Genomic DNA, 22,637 nt, shown 5'->3' with positions numbered 1-22,637 from the left:
GATTTAATCATATAACTATACTGAACCTAAATGAATATTTAAACCAAAAGGTTTATTGCACCATGTATTAACAGCATCCTTTGTAAGCGATAGTTTAATACGTTTTAGAAGATCGCTTTCACTATAATACGCATATTTGAGCGTGTTTGATAAATTATTGATGTATACAACAACAGCAACAACAAAAAACGCTACTATATCATCCGTCCATTAAGTCGACGATGATGAATGCCTGATGACGCAATTTCAATTGAATTCACTTTCGTCGGCTTTCTTCGCTTTAGTAAAAGATAATCGATCAAGCGTGAAGTCGATTAAGAGCAAAAAAAAAACACTACCCAATAATGAAAACGTACGTAGAGTATCATCACGTCCGTCGACACGCCTATCGGAAGTTTTGCCGGCGACATTCAAACGCAGTATGAAAAGCGCCAATGGCGCCTAACCTAACCTAACTTAACCCTTACATTGGAAAGTTCGCAGACGGACATTAATTATATACGTATGCGCGGCTGCAATTAAACACGTTTACTTGTTTATACGCTAATGTGTTGCATGAATCATTAATCATTTGTTTATATAATGATTTGATGTAATATCTGGATTTGCATAGATTAACTAGAAAATTGTTTTCAATATTTTTAGCTCTACCATTAAAATAATTCATTACTATAGATCTATAATAATTATATATTCGAGCAACGAAATATATTGAATAAGTAAATTTGTAAGGAGAACCCATTCCGAAGGTCGTTAATGCAAGGGGTAGATTACAGTAGCGGTTTTTATGTTGGTAGATGCATGGTCTATTGCATTATTAATTCACAAAGGGTAGTTTTTCTGGTCATTAGAAGTGGTTAACGAGAGTGCTAATGGGGTATCTGTTAAGTTACGCATTTGTGGTATCTGGTAATTTCCTATTGATAATTAGTCCTTTTGTCAAAACGAGTTGTTATTTCCTTTCTCTAAGTTCCGAATTCTCGTTTGAATGACTTTAGCGTTAACTGAGCAGCTGGGTGGACCTCCAACACTAACCATATTATATCGAAAATTTTGTTCGATAAATAAATTTAATGTTAGAAGCATTTCAGTTGATGCACAAAAACAGATTCATACATTCCAATGTGTTGCAATTTGGAATAATTACATTAAACAAATCTTATTATCGAAAGCCGCATAGAAACACTCGATGTAGACAGAAATAACATTGAGAGCCTAATTAAAGAGGTAAAACAAACTAAGAATTTTTTGTCGAGTGTAAAAAATGCAACTAAAAATATTTATTGCAAAGTTCATCGCTAATCTGCTAAATAATATTTTGATAGATAGACTACGCGTTTCAAGCCATTTACTTTATATGCTTGAATCACAAAATTATAGTTTTAAAGTCAGTTTATTATATAAGAAGTATGGAAATAAATTAATGCTGCTGAAGCGTGTTTACAAAAGCAATCTTAATCTAAGCACGAAACCGAGAGAACAATTTAAAGAAATTATCGATAATGGATTTCTAAACGTATTACCTAATATAACGATCGTGCTTCGCTCTTTTAACCATGCATGTAATGGTAGCTAAAGAAGAAATATCGTTCAGTGTTTTTAAAAGTAATAAAAGTCGCCATTAAATATTTTTTTAATAAATAGTTTGAGATACTCTGATCTATATATCTACTAAGAAAAATTATATAATCTTAAATTATTGAATACTTTTTTATTTATAATTAATCATAGCCAAATGCTAAGTAAACAGTATTCACTACGATCGCGAACTCAAATAGTAAATATTGAACTAACCCAATCTCAGAGCAAAACAACCTGCTTCAAAAGAATTGCCGGACACATCCATGGATTATTCACGGTCGAAACTCGAGTCGTTTACTTTATATAGTAGAAATGGAAAGTGATACTCTAACCACATTTTTCTTTCCGGGCGATTTGAAGCGGTTGATTCGGATTTATTATTTATTACGGTCGTTTTTTTAAAATATCAAATACAATTTGGTGGCTCTAGGTGAATGTGTGTTATTAAAAATTATCATAATCTTTCCATCGGAGATTCTTAGGGAATATCGACCGTGAAATTAGTGAGATTTTGAGGTTATGTTGTAATTATCTTCATGCAGCGTGAGTATATCTTTTATGCATGGCTGTAGTTTTGTAATTTTTAAGAAATTCATTGATTTATGCAATACACGATTTTACCCATGTACATATTATAAGTTAATTTTACTAGCAATTAATTAATAATTTTGTCATTGTAATAATAATATTACAGGGGCGGCTCGTCTATATATGTATATTGCAGAACTGTATTACTCCCCTCTCTAAAAAAAGTATTTATTTATATATAGACATAATTTAAAATGTAAATATGTATATAGCAATACGATGAGAATAATTTAAAAAAATGATTTTTTTTATTCTACTTAATACAATCTATACAAATCTGAAAGTATTTGATAAATACTAACATTGATAAAAACAATGTTTGTCATAAAATAAAAACAGGAGCGACTTTTCAACTAGATTGTAGTGGTATCAGATCATAAAGGTGAAGGTTAACGCTATAAGTACAGTGGATTAAATTATATATTGTAGTAATTAATATGGATAAAAAAAATTTTTTTTAGACCAAATATGTCAAATGACATCCATTAAAAAACGAGGAGACGATATAAAAGAAGAAGAGGCAAACGCCAAACGAAATTTGTTTTTGTTTTAAATTTTAGGTCATAACATCGATTTACGCAGCCATGTCCGCGGCACATTTAGTGCGTCGACCTCTTGCGTGTAGATAAACTGCCATGTTTGCGAATATTTGGCATTAAACGAACTAAAAAAAAAACACTTCGACCGCAAACTATCAATTACATAGCGACTAGTTTTTTAAAGAAACTTTCTGAAGTCTGCAAAAAAATATTGAAGGACCGAAGAGGTATTGTTTTAGGTGTCATTACACATTATTCGCCAACTCTTTATGCCGTCGATATAATAGCGGCACAGTAAAGAGAATAACCTCGGGGTCTAATTTCACCAAACTCCCCCCTTCTTTCGTGAAAACGCTAATTACAATTCTTAGCGTAATATGAACACAAACATATATGTAAAAATTAATTTGGGTAGCAACGGCTTAAAAATAATAATAAATAATATACTACAGTATGTTTATAAGATCATACAATTGTTTGCATTTAGCATTCCGTTCTATATTTGAGTATGTATATTATTTATTATTATGTTAAGGGTTTTTATGCATTTATTGTATAATGAAAACCCATAACAAAATGCATATTTATAAAAATAATAAAAATAGTAATTTACCTGAAGACAACCGCAAAAGCCTGAAGAACGAGCCCTCAGCTTGGGTCTTGTGCAGCCGAAAGGTATAGCGGGACAGCGCAGCCGCGCTAACCCTGCGCGCGCCGCCTCCAGCCCGCCAGACAACGAGGGGACACCCTGAAATAACAAAAAAACAAAACAATTAGATAAAAAATATTTAAAAATATATTGTGGCTATATTTAGATTTTTGCATTCACGATTTAAGAAATAGCGCGTTGACAGCCTCAGAGTCACCTCTACCTTAAGATTTCTGGTTTGTTACTGCTGGCCCGTGAGAAGTCAACGTTAGTTACATGGATTAGAGTGAAAATGAAAGCAGTTCCAGATAGATAGGCGAGCGAAGGCCGACAAGAGCCTAAAATGACACTAATTAGCGCTGGAAGCTTTCAATCGGTGCGCATGTAGGTGGTTTGAGTCCCGGCCGGACGTTTGAAATGTAGCTGGGTTGAGTTTTCACTTCTATTGAGTTTCTAAATCGGATGTTGAGAGCTTTAAAACAAAGGGTAAATAATTTTGTAATCTGCGTCCAATTAAATCTCACATACACACTGTTAGAAAGTGCGTGTAAATTATTGTCAATGAAAAATATGCTTTGAATCGATTTAAATACATTTTTGGAAAAACTTTTTTATTGGTCGTAAAACGAACTGTTCAGTCCGCCATGTTTACGACCGACATTAGCATATTATTAAAGTCGACATTATAATTTGTAATTATTAAACGAGCATTATTTGTCCAATATTATTTAGAAATACAAATTATTTCCGGCAAGATTTCGCTTAAAGCTTAACATTTCATTGGTCATAAAACAACTATTTATTTCATAATTAATGTGAAGGGGTTTAATCGTTTAATTAAGTGTAAATTGTTGAGTAAATTATATATAATCGATTGAGAGTTTTATGCAACTAACAAATTATATAATATTTTTATTTTGAAATAAAAATCAACTTTAAAAATAATAGTTATTATTAATAAAAAAAACCACAACAAGTGCATTACAATTTTAATTAAAAATAATAATAATTAAGAATTAGCAATTTATTCAACTTCATGGTCGAAAATTTATCTTTTACGACCTCCGCGTCCTTTGACGCTCCATCTGACATATCGTTTCCTCGTCACGATCGTCCATCGATACATGCGTTTCGTAACGACTTTCGTTAGCAATTACAGCCGCTTTAATTAATTACAACTATAATGTAATTAAAAAATGACATATTTAAGGCCGGTAAAACACGCCGTTTATATGGAAAAAGTAGTAGCGCTAGCAATAAATTCAATAGTAGGTAATATAATATAAACACGCGATATTGTACTACAGTTACAAGCAATAGAACAATTAATTAATTAATGTATTCACAAATTAGAGTAATCGTGAAAGCAATTAATGCCTAATACATGTTATCAAATGTGAACTTGCCAGAAGTAAAAAATATGCAGAGTCGACCGATGCTTAAGTTGTGAGCTAATTAAATACAGAGAAGATAACACGTTCTTTTTAAAAGAAATACTCAATCAGCAGTTAAAATAGACATGATATTGTCATTTCGACAGATCTAATTTTATGCGAATAGTGAAAATAGCAATGTTTAAACTACACTTATGCTATCTGTTCCATACAAATATTTACAAAGTGAAAAAAATGAGATTGTTTATCGGACTTTCACGATTCAACACGAATGCACTCTTGATTTCCATCGACAGGGAAGAAAGCGAAATCTGACGGAACTAGAAGAGTCAGTTCGCGCCGGTCGACCTATATTTTAGCGCACATATGGAAACGTGCGATTAGAAGCTATCTTGTAGCGCAACGGAGGCGGGTAATATCGAACACATATTACATATGAAGAAAATGTAACAAAATAAACATTACAGCGTTGATGAGATATGATTAGAGGAAAGCTATAATAATGAAGTGATTAATGTGTATTTTTTGTCGCGGAACACCATTTGGGAAGCGTCGTAAATATTATAGAATGTACGACCAGAATATGCATCCTTAAAAAAAGAGGGGGACCCCTCACAGGAAGACTATTTATTAAAGGATCATTGCGCTGTTAAAAAAGGAAATGAATATTCAAACGGAAAATATGAAGTGAATATGAAAACATTTGGGGCATTTAAAATAAGTGATTTTGAATAATTATAAATACAAATGTATAAACAACTATGTAGTTAATGATTTCGACTGAGTTACAATAAAAGAACTGTGTGTACTTGTTATACTGAGTCGGTAAAATCACTTATTGCGTGAAATGGACAAATAATGCTCAATTTATTAAAAGTGCAAGCCCGTGGGTTTTTTCACGAATTATGAAAATTATCTGCCGATGCCGACACGATTTTATTGCTTTTGACGTAGATTTTTTACTTCTGAGAAGTGATAATTGTTTTTGCGTTCTCTTATTGACCAAATTTTTTAAAAATTAATATTAAAGTAATCATTCAGGGAAATCATATCTTAAAAATAACATAATCCAGGTATTCATCAAACCGTTTACAAGCATGATGATTTTAAAACTGCTCATCTTTCTGGCCCATATTATAGTATTACCTAATTTGGGCGCAATCAAACATTCGCAATAGTCTGTATTATCTTACTCTGTTGTTATCGTAATGTTTTTTGACTAACGATGTTGTAATTAATAGATTTTCATCGCCAGTGATGAGTTGCTTTAAAATTCGGAACACTGTTTCACATTAACGGTACGGTAAAGTCATGTTTCACGAAGCGAAAAAATACGAATATACGTTACAATCCATCATATATATTTCTTCAAGTTAGAATACGAAATCTTTTCATTTAATGTATGCAAAATATATGCATTTCCCTTATGGCGCCTACATAATCCAATAAACATATCATTTACATAGCAATATCCTGCTATCCAAAACACAAATTACTGCAACTTAAATATTATAATATTCAATTTTGCATATTTTCACTCGTAAGTAAGGTTATGTAAGAGTTGTCAAAGGTTACTTTATATGTAATGTAAATCAGTGCAACGGACTATAATAGACATTACGGTACATTACAGATATCTAAAGACTGTCGGCATAATGGCATAACCACGTTCGCATTAATTACACGCCCACTATCTACTAACTCACTAGTAGTCACAGTCGGTACTATTGAAGGGATTATTGAGACATAAATTTTGAATGACAAAGAAGAAAGAAATCACCAAACAAACAAGCGTGTCGCATCTCAAATGACCCTTTCGTGTTGTGCGCGACCATAAAAGGAAAATATATATTTGAAGCATCCGGTAGGTGGCATTGAAGAGGAAATCGATTCTCAAGCTGTGATTAGAAAGTGTAATGCGATCGTATATCATCAAGCAGTTATCGCTGAATTTCGACGGTGAAAAGGTAAACGAATCAAGTTGAGGGATATTAATGAGATTAAATAGATCAGCATTTAAATAATGCAACCTTTAAGGTGATCTCATGACTTCTGCATTCCGTTATATGCAAAAGTGCAACGTGTAAATCACCTTAGCGTGTTAGGAATTGTACATTATTTACTAGATCTGAGCCAAGGTCGGCTTAATAGGATGCAATCGATTCACGAGAGGATTCCATTGACTTTGCCATATATTCCCACAGATCTTGTCCGCTAATGAAATAGCACACATTCAGATGGATCAGACGCTTCATTAAACGCAATCAACGTAATAAATAAAAACAACTCACCCTGTAAACGCGGTTCAACCTTTCCCAAACTGATGTCATCCACTCTTTCATGATCACAAAAAAAAACGACTGTGTGTTCCTGTCAAATATAACCCAACGTTCGATCTATCACGCTCTAAGATTGTACAAACACCCATTGACCAAAAAAATCAACATAATTGTGCAGAGGTCAATTTGGAGGTGTAAAGGTCGCATAAGTGACGCCAAAAAGACGATTCTATTCACGCCCACTTCATGAGAGATTGAATGGAAATTAAAAACGGCACAGACGTTCCCTTTTGACACGTACACTTTCACTAATTAGTTACGATGCGATGATGTACGAGGTTATTGAATGAGACACGCTCAAAATGCGTATTTTTTATTGTACGGTTTCAGAAGTCGGAACACTTATGAACGCTCGGATGAACTGATACGATCTGTGTTGACTTGCGAGCACTTTTCTGAATCTGATATCTCGAGAACAAACATAAGCATCTTGATAAGGAGCAGTTATTGCTCTTTCGTAAATATTACAGTGTGTGCTAACGAGCGTTAAAAATGCACTATATCGATAATCCCTTGGGAAATATAAAAAATGTGCAATAAACCTAGCGGCGCAATCGTATTCCATTAGCGCTTTCTAGCTAGTTGTTCATAAGATTCTCTCGTCCTAGTTATCAGGATCGTTAAAGAGAAATCACGCGTTGTTTTTGATACTGTTTACGATTATAATACCTCTATAAAACTAGAAACAATGATGAGGTAAACAGGCGTTGAAAGTGTTGCTGTCTATTCTGCATACATGATCTTGAGCCCGTGACGACTAGCTCATCATTGTCCGGATCAATTCGACCAGAGTGGTTTGGACACAATGAGTCGACGACAGGATGAGGAATAGGCCATTGTATCATACTTTAAAGCCGAAACGGCTGTTTCTTGGTTGCTGTTGCATCATACGCTATATTGCCATTGTTCGGCAATGCAGATAGATACCCATCCGCGACCTCGACTTTTGAAAGCTATTTCGGTTTTCGCCATACATAATAGGAGATCGATGTTTTTTTAAACTCTCGAAGATCCTAAATTACAAGGCTATTAAAAAGTGTGCTGATGAAGAGCTTAACCAAATTTCAAGAATAATAAATTAACGGGAAACTATTAAGTTGTAATTCATTCCCTAAGGCCTAAGCCATATAATATTAGTAGTATCTTTGTGAACATTATTAAATGCATCTATTTACAGCTGCAATACGTATATTTGTTGAAACAAAAATATAAATATTTGAGGGTTTCTTTCATCCCCAAATAAACTTAAAAAGGCCAATCCATTTTATATTAAATTAGCGCTTTTATATTAAAATATAAAAGCACTCGGTGCGGACCGTATGTGACAATAAACGGATACATCACAATAGCTATTCACAATAGATGCTTTGGAGATGTCTTTAAAAATAAGTACCACTATTGTTTTTATATATTAGTCATACATTTCAATGAATTTGCATCTCGAAAAGAAGAACAATAAAGTAAAATAAAACAAATTTTTATTTTGATCTTATGCGACCCACAGATTAAAAACCACTGATAAAATAATTTTAACATATGTACCAATACGAGGCAAACTATTACATTTTTGTTTTTTAATTTCTTTTAATGCAAAAGTTTTCATATTTTTTCGTTATAGCTCTGTATTGCGCAAAGTTGAGTGCAAGCCGATGGCCGGAATTAAATCGACCTGTTGTTTAAAAGCATTGCTAACTTATTTATTTTTATGAAAATGATATTATAAAGAAAATATGGTGACTTAATTTAAAGCAGGAAGAAGTTACATCCATGATGAAAAAGGGAACGAATTGCCGTCCGTTGTCGCTGATCTATTCGTACAAAAATCATTTGTATGGGCTTTAAGCGATCGATAAAATTTATAAACAATGGCAAGAAGCGTCTTTGTAAGACTGTTCTTTATAATTAAAAGCGCCTAAAACTGCGCGCGTTGGGTGCTAAAAAACAGGAATGAACTTCTTTAACGTTGGAATTATTCAAAATAATTTTAGGGACCATAATACACGGATATTTAATGTGTTTTCACTACATTTTTAATATCATAATTACAATAAATAATATAAATATAATAAATGCAGTAATATCGGCCCTGCAAATTACTAGACTCGCAGCAGAATCGAATTTTTTGTAATGTAAAAATACGTTAATATTAAAAACCTGGAAAAGAAGTATTGAGACATATTAATTGTAAACTAATATAATTTTTCCAGAATTTCAGTCTAGTGTGTCGCAATAATAAAAATCGGTACTACCGGTATTTTTTTGTAATACTGGTATTATTGGTATCGGTATTGTAATCCCTAGACAGAATCATAAATATTTTTTTCTACTACTAGGAAGTCTGTATAACATATTTTTTGTATATGGAAAAATGTAGCAGAAATTAGAATAAGCATAGTGACTGTAATAAAAACAAAATAAAATATCTTTAAACATATTATTCTAGGCTTTGTAGCATTCTCGTGCATTAATGTGATCTTAAAGGTTACATCCTTTTAGATAGAATCAAGTTAAGAGTTGCGTTCGTCAACGTTGTTCTCCTTGCGGTAGAATCGAAGGAAAAAAAAGCAACACAAAGCACCTCCATTCACAATATACGCTATAAGAATATTAAACCAAAGCCGGACGGTCAGATATCGTAGTTTTAAGGCCACCGGGTCAGCTTTTGTATTGTTCTTCGGTATGGAAGTCACACGTTGGGTTCTTTGAAGCTTTCAAGTGTGGGTTCGATTGGTGTGGGCCGATCCAACAGTTAACAGAGAGATTGAGTCGTATAGGAAAACGTTCGATTTTATGATTCCATAAAAAACGTAGCCACTCTTGTAAAGATCTTAATCTCGGTCCTTATAAGTATATGGAGGATTGGAAAGTACCCGTCGAGTTGAGATGCGTTTCGGCGACAAATGCACACGATCTCAAAGCGGGTCAACTAAAAAACCCAAATTAGGTGTTTCAAATTACAAATAATCAATCATCGCAAGCGGCACGCGATCGAAAACAGCGTTATTAAATTACAATTATAATAATCGTTCCGAATTGGTATGAATTGTTAACGTTTGACGCGAGCGAGCAAATAGACGCCATTTTCTTGACATCTCAACGCTGATATCTAGACCGTGATCTCGTTCTAGCGGCTCCATCTTTAAACTTAATAATATATAAACAGCATAGAAAGAGGTGTCGATGATATTTTTTATTAAGTGTTTTTTTAAAGACAGCGAATCTGTATTTGTTCATAGATCTCAATAGCTGTAGAGCAAGCCCTGGGAAACCAATGATTCCGGGCATCATGACAAGTTGGGCTCTTCAAGGAAAATGGGTCCCGGGAATTTGTCCCCTCTACCTCCCCTCTAGGCAGGCTTGGTTGTATGTAAAGGCGGCCCTCGACTTTCGAACGTTCGACTTTGGCACAATTCGCTATTTCGCACATTTAAAGAAATTATTAGACGTTCTGATAGCGGTGAATCTTTTGCTTCAATCGGACGTTCGTATGATACAAACAGGTCTATGATATGTTCAATTTTGCAAAATAAAAATATAATTAAGGAATATGTTCAAAATTTTGAAAATTAAAGATATATTTTCATAATCTTTAAAGATATGTTTCCAAAAAAACACGGCAAAAAAAAACATAAATGAAATGGAAAAATCTTTGTCATCATGGATCGATGACCAACATCAAAAAGATGTCCCTCCGAGTATTTCAATTATTCAAGCAAAAGCTCTTGGTTTACACAAAGATTGGAAGGACAGATTAAAAAAAAAAAGATTTTAACACGGGTTTTTAAGCAAGTAACGGTTGGTTTTACAATTTTAAAATGAGGTATTCTTTTCATAATATTAAATTTACTGGAGAATCGGCTGATGCTGATAAAGATGCTGCAAAAGAATTTATTTCCTAATTATCCAAAATTATTGAAGATGGAGAATATTCCTCTAGCCAAATATCTATTGTAGATGAGACAGGTTTATTTTGGAAAACTCTTTAACAATGAAAAATATGAATGAAGCCTTCACACACCTTGACAAATTTTTAAATATTATGGTAGATCGTGATCCCAATGGAGAACGCATATCTCAAGTGCGTAAGGCGATCAATAAGGACATAGCATGTTATAAAATACTATACGAAGAAAAGAAAAAGAATAGTGGAAAACAGTTAACTCTTGATAACTTTTCAAAGAAAATACCCGCAAACCCCACTTATACATGTCTCTTAAACGCCTCTTAAACATCTTATATCATATTTACTTGATAAATAAATACTTTAAAATACACACAATTTAATTATTTTTTACTTCCCTCTACTTTCACACACATTTTCAGGAACCAATTATGTGCAAATATGTCCTAAATAAAGAGGAGAACAGCGGATCTAAGTTGGGTCACTGAAATACTCGCTGGAGCGACTATTACGTAATTTACTAATAGTTGACAATTGATAAAAAATAACGAGACCGTTTGAAAAACCGAAATTACCTAACTTACAAAAAAATAAGTATCGGAGGACTTTGTCACCGCCTTCGAGAAGCATTACAAGCAACCATAGAACGATGAGTACGAAAACCGCGTTGCTAGTCCACTCAAGTATTTTACTAATCAAAACATGAACACACCGCGCGTTGAACTCTACATACAAATTAATTTTTATTTTCCCCTTTTCATGAGCATTAATCCGCCATTAACCAAAATTATTGACGCGTTGAAACAGTTATCATATGCAAATTGCTCCATCGAAAAAAATGTTTCAATTCGACGGAAGCCGAAAGATAATGATGCGTTAACGTTACAGTTCGGCATTACAATAATTTTCACCGCAATTTCCACGAGTCGTAGAACAAAACAGTGTTATTAGAAGTGGAAGATTATCTGAACGATCAAGAGTGCAGTAATGCGTTCAATTATAATGTTACACCGTCCGATATGGTAATAGAACGCAATCGATTGTAATAGGTTGTTCACGTTTTGCTGTTGTTATTGTTATTACTTTCTCTATTTCTTGCTGCTTACTAAAATTATTTTTTGACATTTTTTAATATGTAATGTAATGGACGAGCGAAAGGGGCGATCTTCGACCCGCGATTGCGACTTAATGTTAATATGTAACGTTAATAAACATCGCGAAATGCAATTTATTAAGCGTGATAATATTATGCGGCGCCTGACACATACGCACGCCTTCCTGAATATCAAGGAAACGATATCGCGTAATAGATGAACACGTTTGTAGAAAATGTCATGTCTAAGCGAGCCTTTATAAGCAGATAAGGCGGAGATCATAATAAATGCGATCAGTATCGAAACCATTAGCGAGATAAATGTTTTAAATTATGAATCTTTGCATAATTGAGAATTGCGCAGGTGCATTGGTCGGCAAACTGTTAGTGGAACGAATAAAATTTAATTTAGATACACCCAAATAAAAACGAGAAAAAATGCAAGATTACAACATAATAATTGTGCATTTTTATTTGTTTCTCAATTGAGTAAAATAAATTTAAAAAAATAAGATTGCATTTTCTTGAATCTCTCAGTATCTTATTGAGCAAAAGCTTTTTGCTACATTTATAAAAAAATATTAAAGAAAATACTCTACTAGCAAAGCTTAAAATCAATCGCTACAAAACAATTCTTAAATTGTTTCGAATATGTCCGAAATTACACGTGGGCCATAAGTGCACAAATTCAATAATAAAAAAAACTACAAATCGTATGATAATGAATGTTAATTTCACTGAATTTGGGACTTAGGTTTTGAAACACTATTACACATCTATCGACGAATATTCGCCATTAGTTAAGTTATTATGTAAACATGACTATTGAGATAACTCCATAAAAAAAACTTTAATAAACCGCGTTTATAAAATCTCGGGTGCTCAGGATTTCTCAGAAAGTCTCTGAGATGCGAAATACTTGGCATTGATAATAATACTTTATTAAAAAAATATTATCTAATATGACCACACAGGCCATAGCACTGAAATCACTCGGATTACGAGTTGAATTAGTGTAGCAATTTAATACACTTTTATACTAAATAAGCATCTTGAATACTTTTAGTTAAAATCTTATTATAAGAATAGACTATATAGGTATGCCCAACTCCATAGTAAAATTTAGTACATGTCAGTATAATTTTTGTATTATATTATATAAAATATTGTTGATCGCTGCAATTGTGCGTCCGCAATTGTGGCGATTGCGTTTCTATCTATATTTATTAATCAAATGTCATCGAGTATGGAAAAGGTACAATCACACAATCAGTATTAGATCTACGTTTATAATAATGTTTTTTTTTACGCTGGCTATTCCACTCGAGAGTTGACAAGGGACAATTGCGCAATTAAACTCGCAATAATTACTTTTTAGAACGGTCGTATTGTTGATAATATAATAATAACTGCGATCGCTTGCACGCTGAAGAAAAAAATCTATGTCGAAACGCGAAAAATCGTGATTTGGCGAATGAAGAAATTTTTAAAAGAATTCCGATCGCATTTCGCTCTTTTGTTGTCTGCGATGGCAACAGACGACGGTAGGTGGCAGTAACACAATTGCACCGAGGTAAATTTTGCGCAATGTTGAAGATGCTTATGCAGAGGCGTAGATGGCAAATTGTTGATTTGGAATATTTGTTAGCATATAATAATTAATAATGGGTAGTAGTATTTTTATTATTATATTTAGTAGTAGTATGTATGTTTGTGTAAGACAATATTATTTTAACAATAAAAAAAAATACAATTTTTTTTTAGATAGTAATTTTTTCTAAATAAATTATATTTAAGATTGAATAAGTATTTTTCCTAGATTTAATGACTAATTAGCACGTTAATAATAAAATATTAAGTGTAAATTGTTTATAGAAAGCATACCGTTCTAAGAAATAAATATACATACACGATTTAATACGAAATTAAACAGAAGTGGCAATGCAAACCAAGCTAATTGAAATTGCATTCTAAAAAAAATATAATATATTAAAAATGAGATAATGGTTATATGCACTTAGCACTGAGCAATAATTAAAATTTAAAAACGCATCTTAACGAAGCCGCATCACAAAAGACATTACTTAGACTTAACAAGTGCACATTCCTCAGTGAATACGATAGAAATGTTTTGCAGATCCGAGTGAAGAAGCGTTTCACTGGACTATTTAACCAAAAAATTATATGTCATCCGACTTTAAGAGCTCTTTGTGTTACATTTCAATAAAGATTTTATAAATATTTTGACACTTCAGTGTAGTAGATATAACAGCTGTCCTAACTTAGCATACCAAGTATTCTTGAAAATGTTTAGTTTTAGTGAGTGCATACAATTCGCACCATTGACTAAATTATATTATGGTTATCAAAATATTTAACTCAGATTTAAAGTATAAACTACAATTAATGTTTTTTTAAATAAAAATAAAGCAAAATTTAAAATTAAACACACAAGGGTTAAGCGGAGCAAAAATAGGATTTTAAGCCCAAAACCCGCACGCTATTTAGCTGCGGTACCTCACAACAGTGAAATTGCGACAACTGAATATAATAGTTAAAATAATTAATATAATATATAAAAAAGTTTTTTGTTAAAAAACACAGTATATCTTTAAAATATAATATTTTCATATTTCCTAGCTTTTGTTTTCGATGACGTCATTAAGCCGCGCAGTACTAATATATTTTTTACGTTAAAATTGCAATTTTATCTCTCCTGCAATCAATATTTTAGACCGTTTCACAAATAGAAATATATCGGCTATAAAAAAATCTGTTTCGATTTGCGCGTTACGCGAATTATGTATGCAGTTACAAAATTACTAATTTGCAGGTTAGAGCGCAATCAATCGCCGGCCGGCTGTCAAACGACATTCCATCACTTTTTTGGCCATAACGCTCCATTAATCGACCGTTACGACACTGTTTTAATTTAAATATCGATGTTAATGGAGCAGTGTGGATAAATTCATATTATCGACATAAAAAATATTAATAAAAATCTTTATTTTTAATGAGAGTAAATTAAAAAAATATCTCCTTTCTCCCCTTTTAAAACATATTTATTAATAATATTATATAAATAACCACATTAACTGTGATATGAGAATCACTTTCACGCTTGTGTTCGACCTTGTATTTAGTTTTTTCTATTACCCGTATATTCGTAGTATGTAAATTGGTTACAACAATGGTTTTCTATCATATGATTACCGCCGCTAAACAGGACATTTGCGAAACTCCACAGAGCGGCCTACTCCCATCTCATGCACCTGATCAATTATCGGCTCTATCACGATAATCGCATTTTTTAGCTTACACGTGTTTCTCTTGCTCAACTTTCTTGTCGGTACTATAATTTAACGCGCCAATAGAGCCAAGGATGAAATGTTTAACTAGGGATATACGTGAAAAAAATTAAAATTAAAACTGTCTTCGTTCAACTTGCATCGTTATAATAAACAAGCATTGTGATTGACAGTATACAACTTGTTTTAAGCATTGATTTAAGGCCAATTACAATACGCAATCGCTAATCATATAATTGATCGAGGTGAATAAAAAATTAACAACTATTTTTTGATCGAGCACCGATTTAACCTTGCAGTTTTATGACGATTTAATTAAAATTTATAATTGTGTAAATTGTTATAAACGGTTTGTAATTTTGTTTTATACGATCGTTAGAGCAATAAATCCAATCCTTTAATATATTTTATTTTTAAGATACACCTGTAATGATGACAGTGTATTTTTAATGTTGCATAATTTGCATTGTATGAAAATTGTAACTGTTGTGTTTATGGGAGAGTGACAAAAAATGAAACCGGGTTAAACCACCATGCTTCTGTGATAATATGCCGAGAATGCTAATTTGAGTGCGGTGATTACGAGTAAGCTTTTGCTATGAATTGAGTATGCGCACAAGATACCTAAGTAGATTTAGATAAAAACCTGCCAAAGTATTTATTTAGTAATACATACTACGTCATTTAGATAGATTACGATAGAAATAGTACCTGTTGTAGTATTTATATGTAAATAATAACTATCGTAGGTTTATTTATATTTTTTTAAACTTTCTGAAATAATTATATTGTAAATATGATATATCTGCTAAGTTCGTAGGCCAGTCTGGTCCGTTTTGAAATATGACAAATATGACAAAATTATTTTGTCATATTTGAGTTACGTGCATTCTATCAATCAAAAAACCATAACTGCGTTTAAAAAAACATAAAAAAAGAAAAGAGTCCAAAAATATTTTAAAATAGAAATAAAAATAATAATAACTTTTTTGTCATTTGTCATATATGATATATTTCAGTTGTTATGACCACGATAACAGCCGTAGTTTTAATCAGATTTTTATAAAATAGTCCTCATAAATATCTCGAGCAAGTTCGTAGAAATATGGCAATTAAAAAAAAAACAATTGATAGCTCTTTTAAAAAGCATATACTAAAGCTAAATATACTGGTTGAGTTCATTATTTTTTTTTTATTATATTTTTTATTTTTTTTAATAGTAGATAATTAAAAATACAGTGAAATATATGTAAGCGAAGCTCACGGGACTGAAGAAAAAATTTCATTATACTGAAAATTAGTTATATTGAATATAAGGAAAATAATATATTTTTATTTATTTTTTAATTACCATATTACTACAGCATCAAAATAACCTTTAAAAAGATTGACAGATCGTTTTTTGTTCATTTTTAAGGATACTGTAATAAACACAATAAAATTTGTTAAAAAATATGTTTTTTAAAAAAAGTTTGAGGGTCGGCGAAGCACTTTGAATGTCGTTTGTGAACACATCCGGCAGCATCATAAGATTCCCTATCGAGCTCGACGGTTTACCGTTACATTCTAATTAGAATCCACTACTATTTGCCTCTCAGCCATACACCGTGGGGGTGTTACCCTGCGCTTCTAAAGAAATATTTACCATTTGATTTTTATTATATAATAATGCTCTTTTCTTATAATAAATAAAAAATAATTTATTGCTTTTGGAAACAAAAATAGTAGGAATACATTTAATAATGACTATAATAATTATATTTATTTAAAATATCGGTAAAATTCTGCACAAAATTAAAAAAAATCAGATACATAAGTAGTAAAATTATAAAATGAAGTTAGTGGTATTGTAGGTTAATCAAATTTATTCATTTAACAATCCAGAACTGACGCCGATCCCCTAGAAATAAAAGTGGGAGTGGTGTCGCATGCAACGAAGAAAGAGATAAAGCATGCTCTTTCGTGTAACGGTACTTCGTCCAGATGACATGAGAATCTTATGAAGCCATCCGGCATACGCCAAGTCAAGGACGAACTGAATTCGGAGAAATATTGTGTCAAGTTGTAACGTCATTTTTGAATTCAGAGCAAAATGTTTCGTTATACTGAGATCAGTCTTCGTTACAATGAAAACATTTTGTATGAAAGTTTTTTTGGGACAAATTAAAGATTCGTTATACTGGGAATTTCATTATTTCGGTATTCCTTACAAAGAGATTCACTGTATTAATTACAAAGTACAATAAAATTTAACAAAAATGATTGTCACGTGTTACAATTTTTGCTAATGAATTTTCGTTTCATGATTTTTGGGGATCAGATCTCCATGAAATAGCCCTTGTAAATATTTTGATTTAGTTTGCTCACTATCTTGTTCCAAAATAGCGGCTTTTAAAATAATCTAAGAATTTTAACTCTAAGCGACAACAGATATTAAGATTAAACAACAGGTATTAAGATTTTCTACAACAGAAGATTAAACAAGAATTAGGTAGATTTTTGTACCTAAAGGTGCTTATTATAATTGTAATATACAGTATAAAACATTTTTGACTTCTGTACATCTTTTTTACAATTTTTCGATACGAAATACTACATTTTTAAATTTTTTATAGAATGGTGGATCAAGCTGGATAATAAAATCAAAATATTTATAAACAAAATTTTACAGATAAGTTTGAATGAGATTCCACTAAAATTACGAACTACCCAAATACGTATGTACATACATAATACATTCATTTTTATATACAATCATGTTCCAAAAATCATTTTTTTATTTAATTTTAACATCTATTTATTTTTTCTTAGGATTATTTTTACAATGTTAGGGTTTTTATTCTTTTAAACAGCCGCCATTTTGAAACTTGATGTTCAGGTATGCTAAAAAACTTAAGCAATATATTTAAGAGATCTATTTTTAAAACAAGTTCAATATTGATAATATTAAAATTATCAATAAACGAAAAAATAGTTTTTTAATTTATTTTGGTAAAGATTTTAAAAGATTTTTTTTTAATTTTTGAATAAACGCAATTTTGAAATACGATGGCGTATTAAGCTTTAATATTTAAGTTTAGCTTAGTCTTTCTATGATTTTTTAACGTACAAGTAAAAAAAGCCATTATGTTATTTTAGAGATTTACTCTTTAAATACTTCTAATTACTTTAAATAGCTATTATTAAAAAAATAAAAATTGTAACATCGTGTAAATAATCCTTAGTGATATTTTAAGTATCATATTTAGAAATCTACCGTTTTTTTGAATATGCTATAAATCGAAAAGACTAAAATAAATGGGGCAGATATGTTTTATAACATATTTTTTAACTAATACAAATTTATTATAATAAATCACTAAATATAATACTTGAAATATTAATACATTAAACATTTTTCTATATAGAGAAATCTACCTATATTCTGCAGCTTTTGCAAAATGGTATAATAAAAATTATAAATAAGATTTTCAGTATAAAAATCGAAAATATGCTTTGCATATTTTCACATAATTATGGTTTTTGTTTTGGCGAAGTATATAATCTATTGCTGTCATTAGCTTTTTGTACGTTTGTATAGGTTTTTTGGTATAGTCTACTCTACTTTTTGCTAAGACTACCTGTGATAAGTTATGCGCTGATTGCAAATCCGTTCATCAATAAGCATGAGAGAGAAAAAACTAATGCCAATTATTAAATTAAATATGCCAGTTTATAAACATAAAGAATATTAAATCATTACAGCAAAAAATTCAATCAAGTTTAATTGCAGCAAAATACTTAAAAACACATAAAAAACAAGTTACAGCAGTAGACATAAAAATCATAGTTATTATTATATAGGAACAAATTTAAAATTAAAATAAGTATAAAATATACTTATGATGATTATTTTGCAAAGGCATAAGTGTTTAAAAACGCTTAATTCAAAATAAAATCGCAATAATAAAAAAAAACTCACTTTGTATTTATATATTTAAGACTATTTTTGTGGCAAATTAAGTTCCCACTAATTATTATTTTTTTATCTAATATTTATTAAAAGGAAAAAAGTAAGAAAATTTGATTTTAAAGCTAAACGCTGTTTTTTAACAAAAAAAATAAACACCTTTTTATGTAATAATTATTTTTATTAGCTGTCGGTCTCTCACTACTGTGAGGTACCGTAGCTAAAAAGCGTGCGGGTAATAGGATATACATTTTATTATCGCTTCGCTCAATTTTTTAGGTTTTAACTAAATTTGAAATATAAGTATTTTTATAACCATAATATATTTTAGCCAATGAGTCAAACTGTATGTATTATTATATTTACATACATTCACACATTTATATTTTTCACTTAAACGGTCCAGCGAAACGCTGTTCCACCTGGTTTTAAAACGGTTGTTGAAACCATTGCAAACTTAAAATGCGATAGACTTGGAAGTTCGCAGGGCTAATTCGATATGCGGATAAGTTGCACTTTTGTTCTCAGGCCGCATCGTGTGTTTCGCAAGTGGAAATGCAAAGATGGATTTGAACTTTAAAACGATGCAACCTGCCTCAAGTGTGTTGGCCTTCTTACCCATTGACATTCTCCCTGCAGAGGCTTCTTTGTGGGTCAGAAGCACAGAAAGAGCAAAAACCGAAGCATCGGCTCGCTCCAATTTCGCGGTACACAAAAGGGATTGGACAAAGATCTGTCGCTCAATGCATCTGACCGTTAACCGCCTACGGAACGAGAGGTGTGCTACGAATTAGCCAATGCCTAGAACCTAGTACGCTGTCGTCATCGAATTGAGCGATGATAAGATCGCATTGTAATCAAACAGAGCGAGACTTTCATCTTTCAAACTCCTAATAGTCACAATATGAATCTTATTTGAAAATCCATCAGAGTCGTAGGTTTAACGAGATTGCAATCGTTGACGAAGAGAGAGTTTTAATCTAATAAGTTCGCGAAAAACCAACATGAACTTTCACGCCTTCTCACATTTCCCATCGATGTTTTCATCGTTTTTAATTCGACGTTACTACATTACGTGTATTATTCATCTGCCGGAGAGAAAATTGCAAAACGAATCGCAAATTCACTCGAGATGTCGAGATAAGCGTTTTCATACTTGAAAATTGCATACAAAACTCAATTCGCAACACCGCAATTTATGGTGTACATAACACCGACAGTTTGTTTGTACTTTTAAACAGGGATATAATATAACTTTTTATATGACGTTCGAAAACCTTAATTGGGAATGATTCAAAGTATAAAAAAATGCAATATAAATTAATGTTTAGCCTTGAATCCGTTTTATTGTCTGGAATCAGAGTGAAATAAAGTACTTCTTGTTGTTAGAGATTTAAGGAATATTTCTGAGATATCTCTGCAAGAAGAAGTACAGGTTGTATCTGAATTTGTATCCAGAGCTGCCGAGAGTAATCTCGGGCCCTGGGAAAACAATGATTCCGGGCCTCATGACAAAAATGCTATGCTACAAATATATTTAAATAAAAATGAGTTACCATTGCAACACATTTTCTGAAATCATATTTTATGATAAATATTTTAATTAGGCATTAAAAATAATCAAAAATAGCTACTCATAATATTTATCTAATAATAAGTCATGTTTTCCTTGCTGCTCAATGTTGCCATATAGTCTAGGTCAAAAGCAATAAAAACGTGCTATCGCGGTGAAAACGCTCAATTGTCAAGAGTTTATATTTAGACTTAAAAAATATTTTGAGAATCGAATAAGGCACATCTAAACCGAATTTTGCCCAATAGGAGAGCGCAAAAAACAATTATCCCTTCTCAGAAGTCAAAAATTCACGTCAAAAGCAATAAAATCGTGCCGTCGCCGTCGCAGTGGGAACGCTCGTTACCGAGCGTTCCCACTGCGACGGCACCGACACGATTTTATTGCTTTTGCCGTGAATTTTTGACTTCTGAGAAGTGATAATTGTTTTTGCACACTCCTATTGACCAAACTTCGATTTGAATACACTTTGATCAATACTCTCATATCAATCAATTTTGAAATTAATAAATCTTTCATACAAATTAAAAAAAAATGCGCTTCGTGGTAATATCGGTAAGGATAGATATCATATTTTTAAAACCTAGTGTAATATCGAAATGCATACTTATCTAATTTTATTTTTTTTGCGAAAAAAAAGTTTATTCATCAAACTTATATTATACTAAACTACGCGTAAACAGATTTTAATGTCAAATGTATGGTTTATATGGATTTACAGTCATTCGATCTAACATAATTGATTGAAATATTCATGAAGGTTAGCTGAGATTTATGATTCTAATAATTGCAGCATAAAACATATCCACTTATTACACTTCCCACGCGCACTTTCGCGTGTTGCATCCGACGTGATTGAAAAGTCCCTCAAAAAGCCATAAACGAAGAGAGGTATTTAGAGGAAAAAATATTTTTTGCCAAAGTTCAATGGGACACGGCCGTAAACATACGAATTTCGCAGTAATTATATTACAGTCACTGCGATGAATATTATTTAAATTATTATCATCACCGCTATGTAATTATTAACAATAAAACAAACGTACTGTTTCGCAATAGTAATTTACATTAATAGCTTTTCAATGATTTTTTAGAAATTTAATTGTAATTTTTACGCAATCGAGTGCTCTATGCGCGAAAAATAATCTTTCTTTATTATTTTTAATACGCAAAATTCTATACAAGTGCTTCGGTTCATCGCATGTGAGTTATGTTTTATTTCCATTATATTGTACCAATTATATTTTAAATTATATTATAAATACAAAAAAATATAGTGATTTATTTATCATGAATGTAAATTAAAAACTTAATATTAAAAAATCGGAGGTGTTTGCCATTGCAACAGAAATGCATTTACATCCATTGACTACAATGGCGTTCCTAATTTAAAACACTGCCGCATTCCGCTAAATGCAAAATAGACGTATACAGGGTGTACATAAACTACAAATTATAATATGATGTCCAATAATTTAAAAAAAAAACATTGAACTATAAAAATACTATAAGTAACACAATTATATTTTAGGCTCATATAGAGGCAACCATAATAAACATAATTGGATTTTATATCAATATATTTTGTGAAGAAAAATTTTGATTTTATTAACTATAAATATAGCTCGTTTTTTATTTTAATTCTTCAGCACAATATTCATCCGTGAGATTAGGCAAATCTAGAAAAACCTGATCCGTAATTAATAATTATCCGTAAATAATA

At 31.5% G+C, this 22,637-nt stretch overlaps 1 protein-coding gene across 6 annotated transcripts in view; it reads right to left on the bottom strand.

Moving 5' to 3' along the window:
• The window catches only part of DAAM (disheveled-associated activator of morphogenesis-like protein), a 115,213-nt gene that overhangs the window by 23,710 nt on the left and 68,866 nt on the right, over nt 1-22,637 (bottom strand). For 5 of the 6 annotated variants that reach the window (XM_088186907.1, XM_088186908.1, XM_088186906.1 and 2 more), the window contains exon 3: nt 3,322-3,456. Coding sequence is in view for 3 of the 6 variants with exons in the window: in XM_088186903.1 (XP_088043029.1) it covers nt 3,322-3,456 (135 nt within the window). In the remaining 3 variants the exon portion in view is untranslated. Of the gene's footprint in view, nt 1-3,321; nt 3,457-7,042; nt 7,187-22,637 lie in introns of those variants that run through there. The other variant, XM_088186904.1, reaches the window with a different exon arrangement.

This window comes from Plectrocnemia conspersa, unplaced genomic scaffold (genome assembly GCF_051122295.1).
Source record: "Plectrocnemia conspersa isolate PC_06_02 unplaced genomic scaffold, ASM5112229v1 ptg000005l, whole genome shotgun sequence".
In the NCBI taxonomy this organism is placed as follows: Eukaryota; Metazoa; Arthropoda; class Insecta; order Trichoptera; family Polycentropodidae; genus Plectrocnemia; species Plectrocnemia conspersa.
This window is presented reverse-complemented; position numbering and strand designations above follow the sequence as displayed.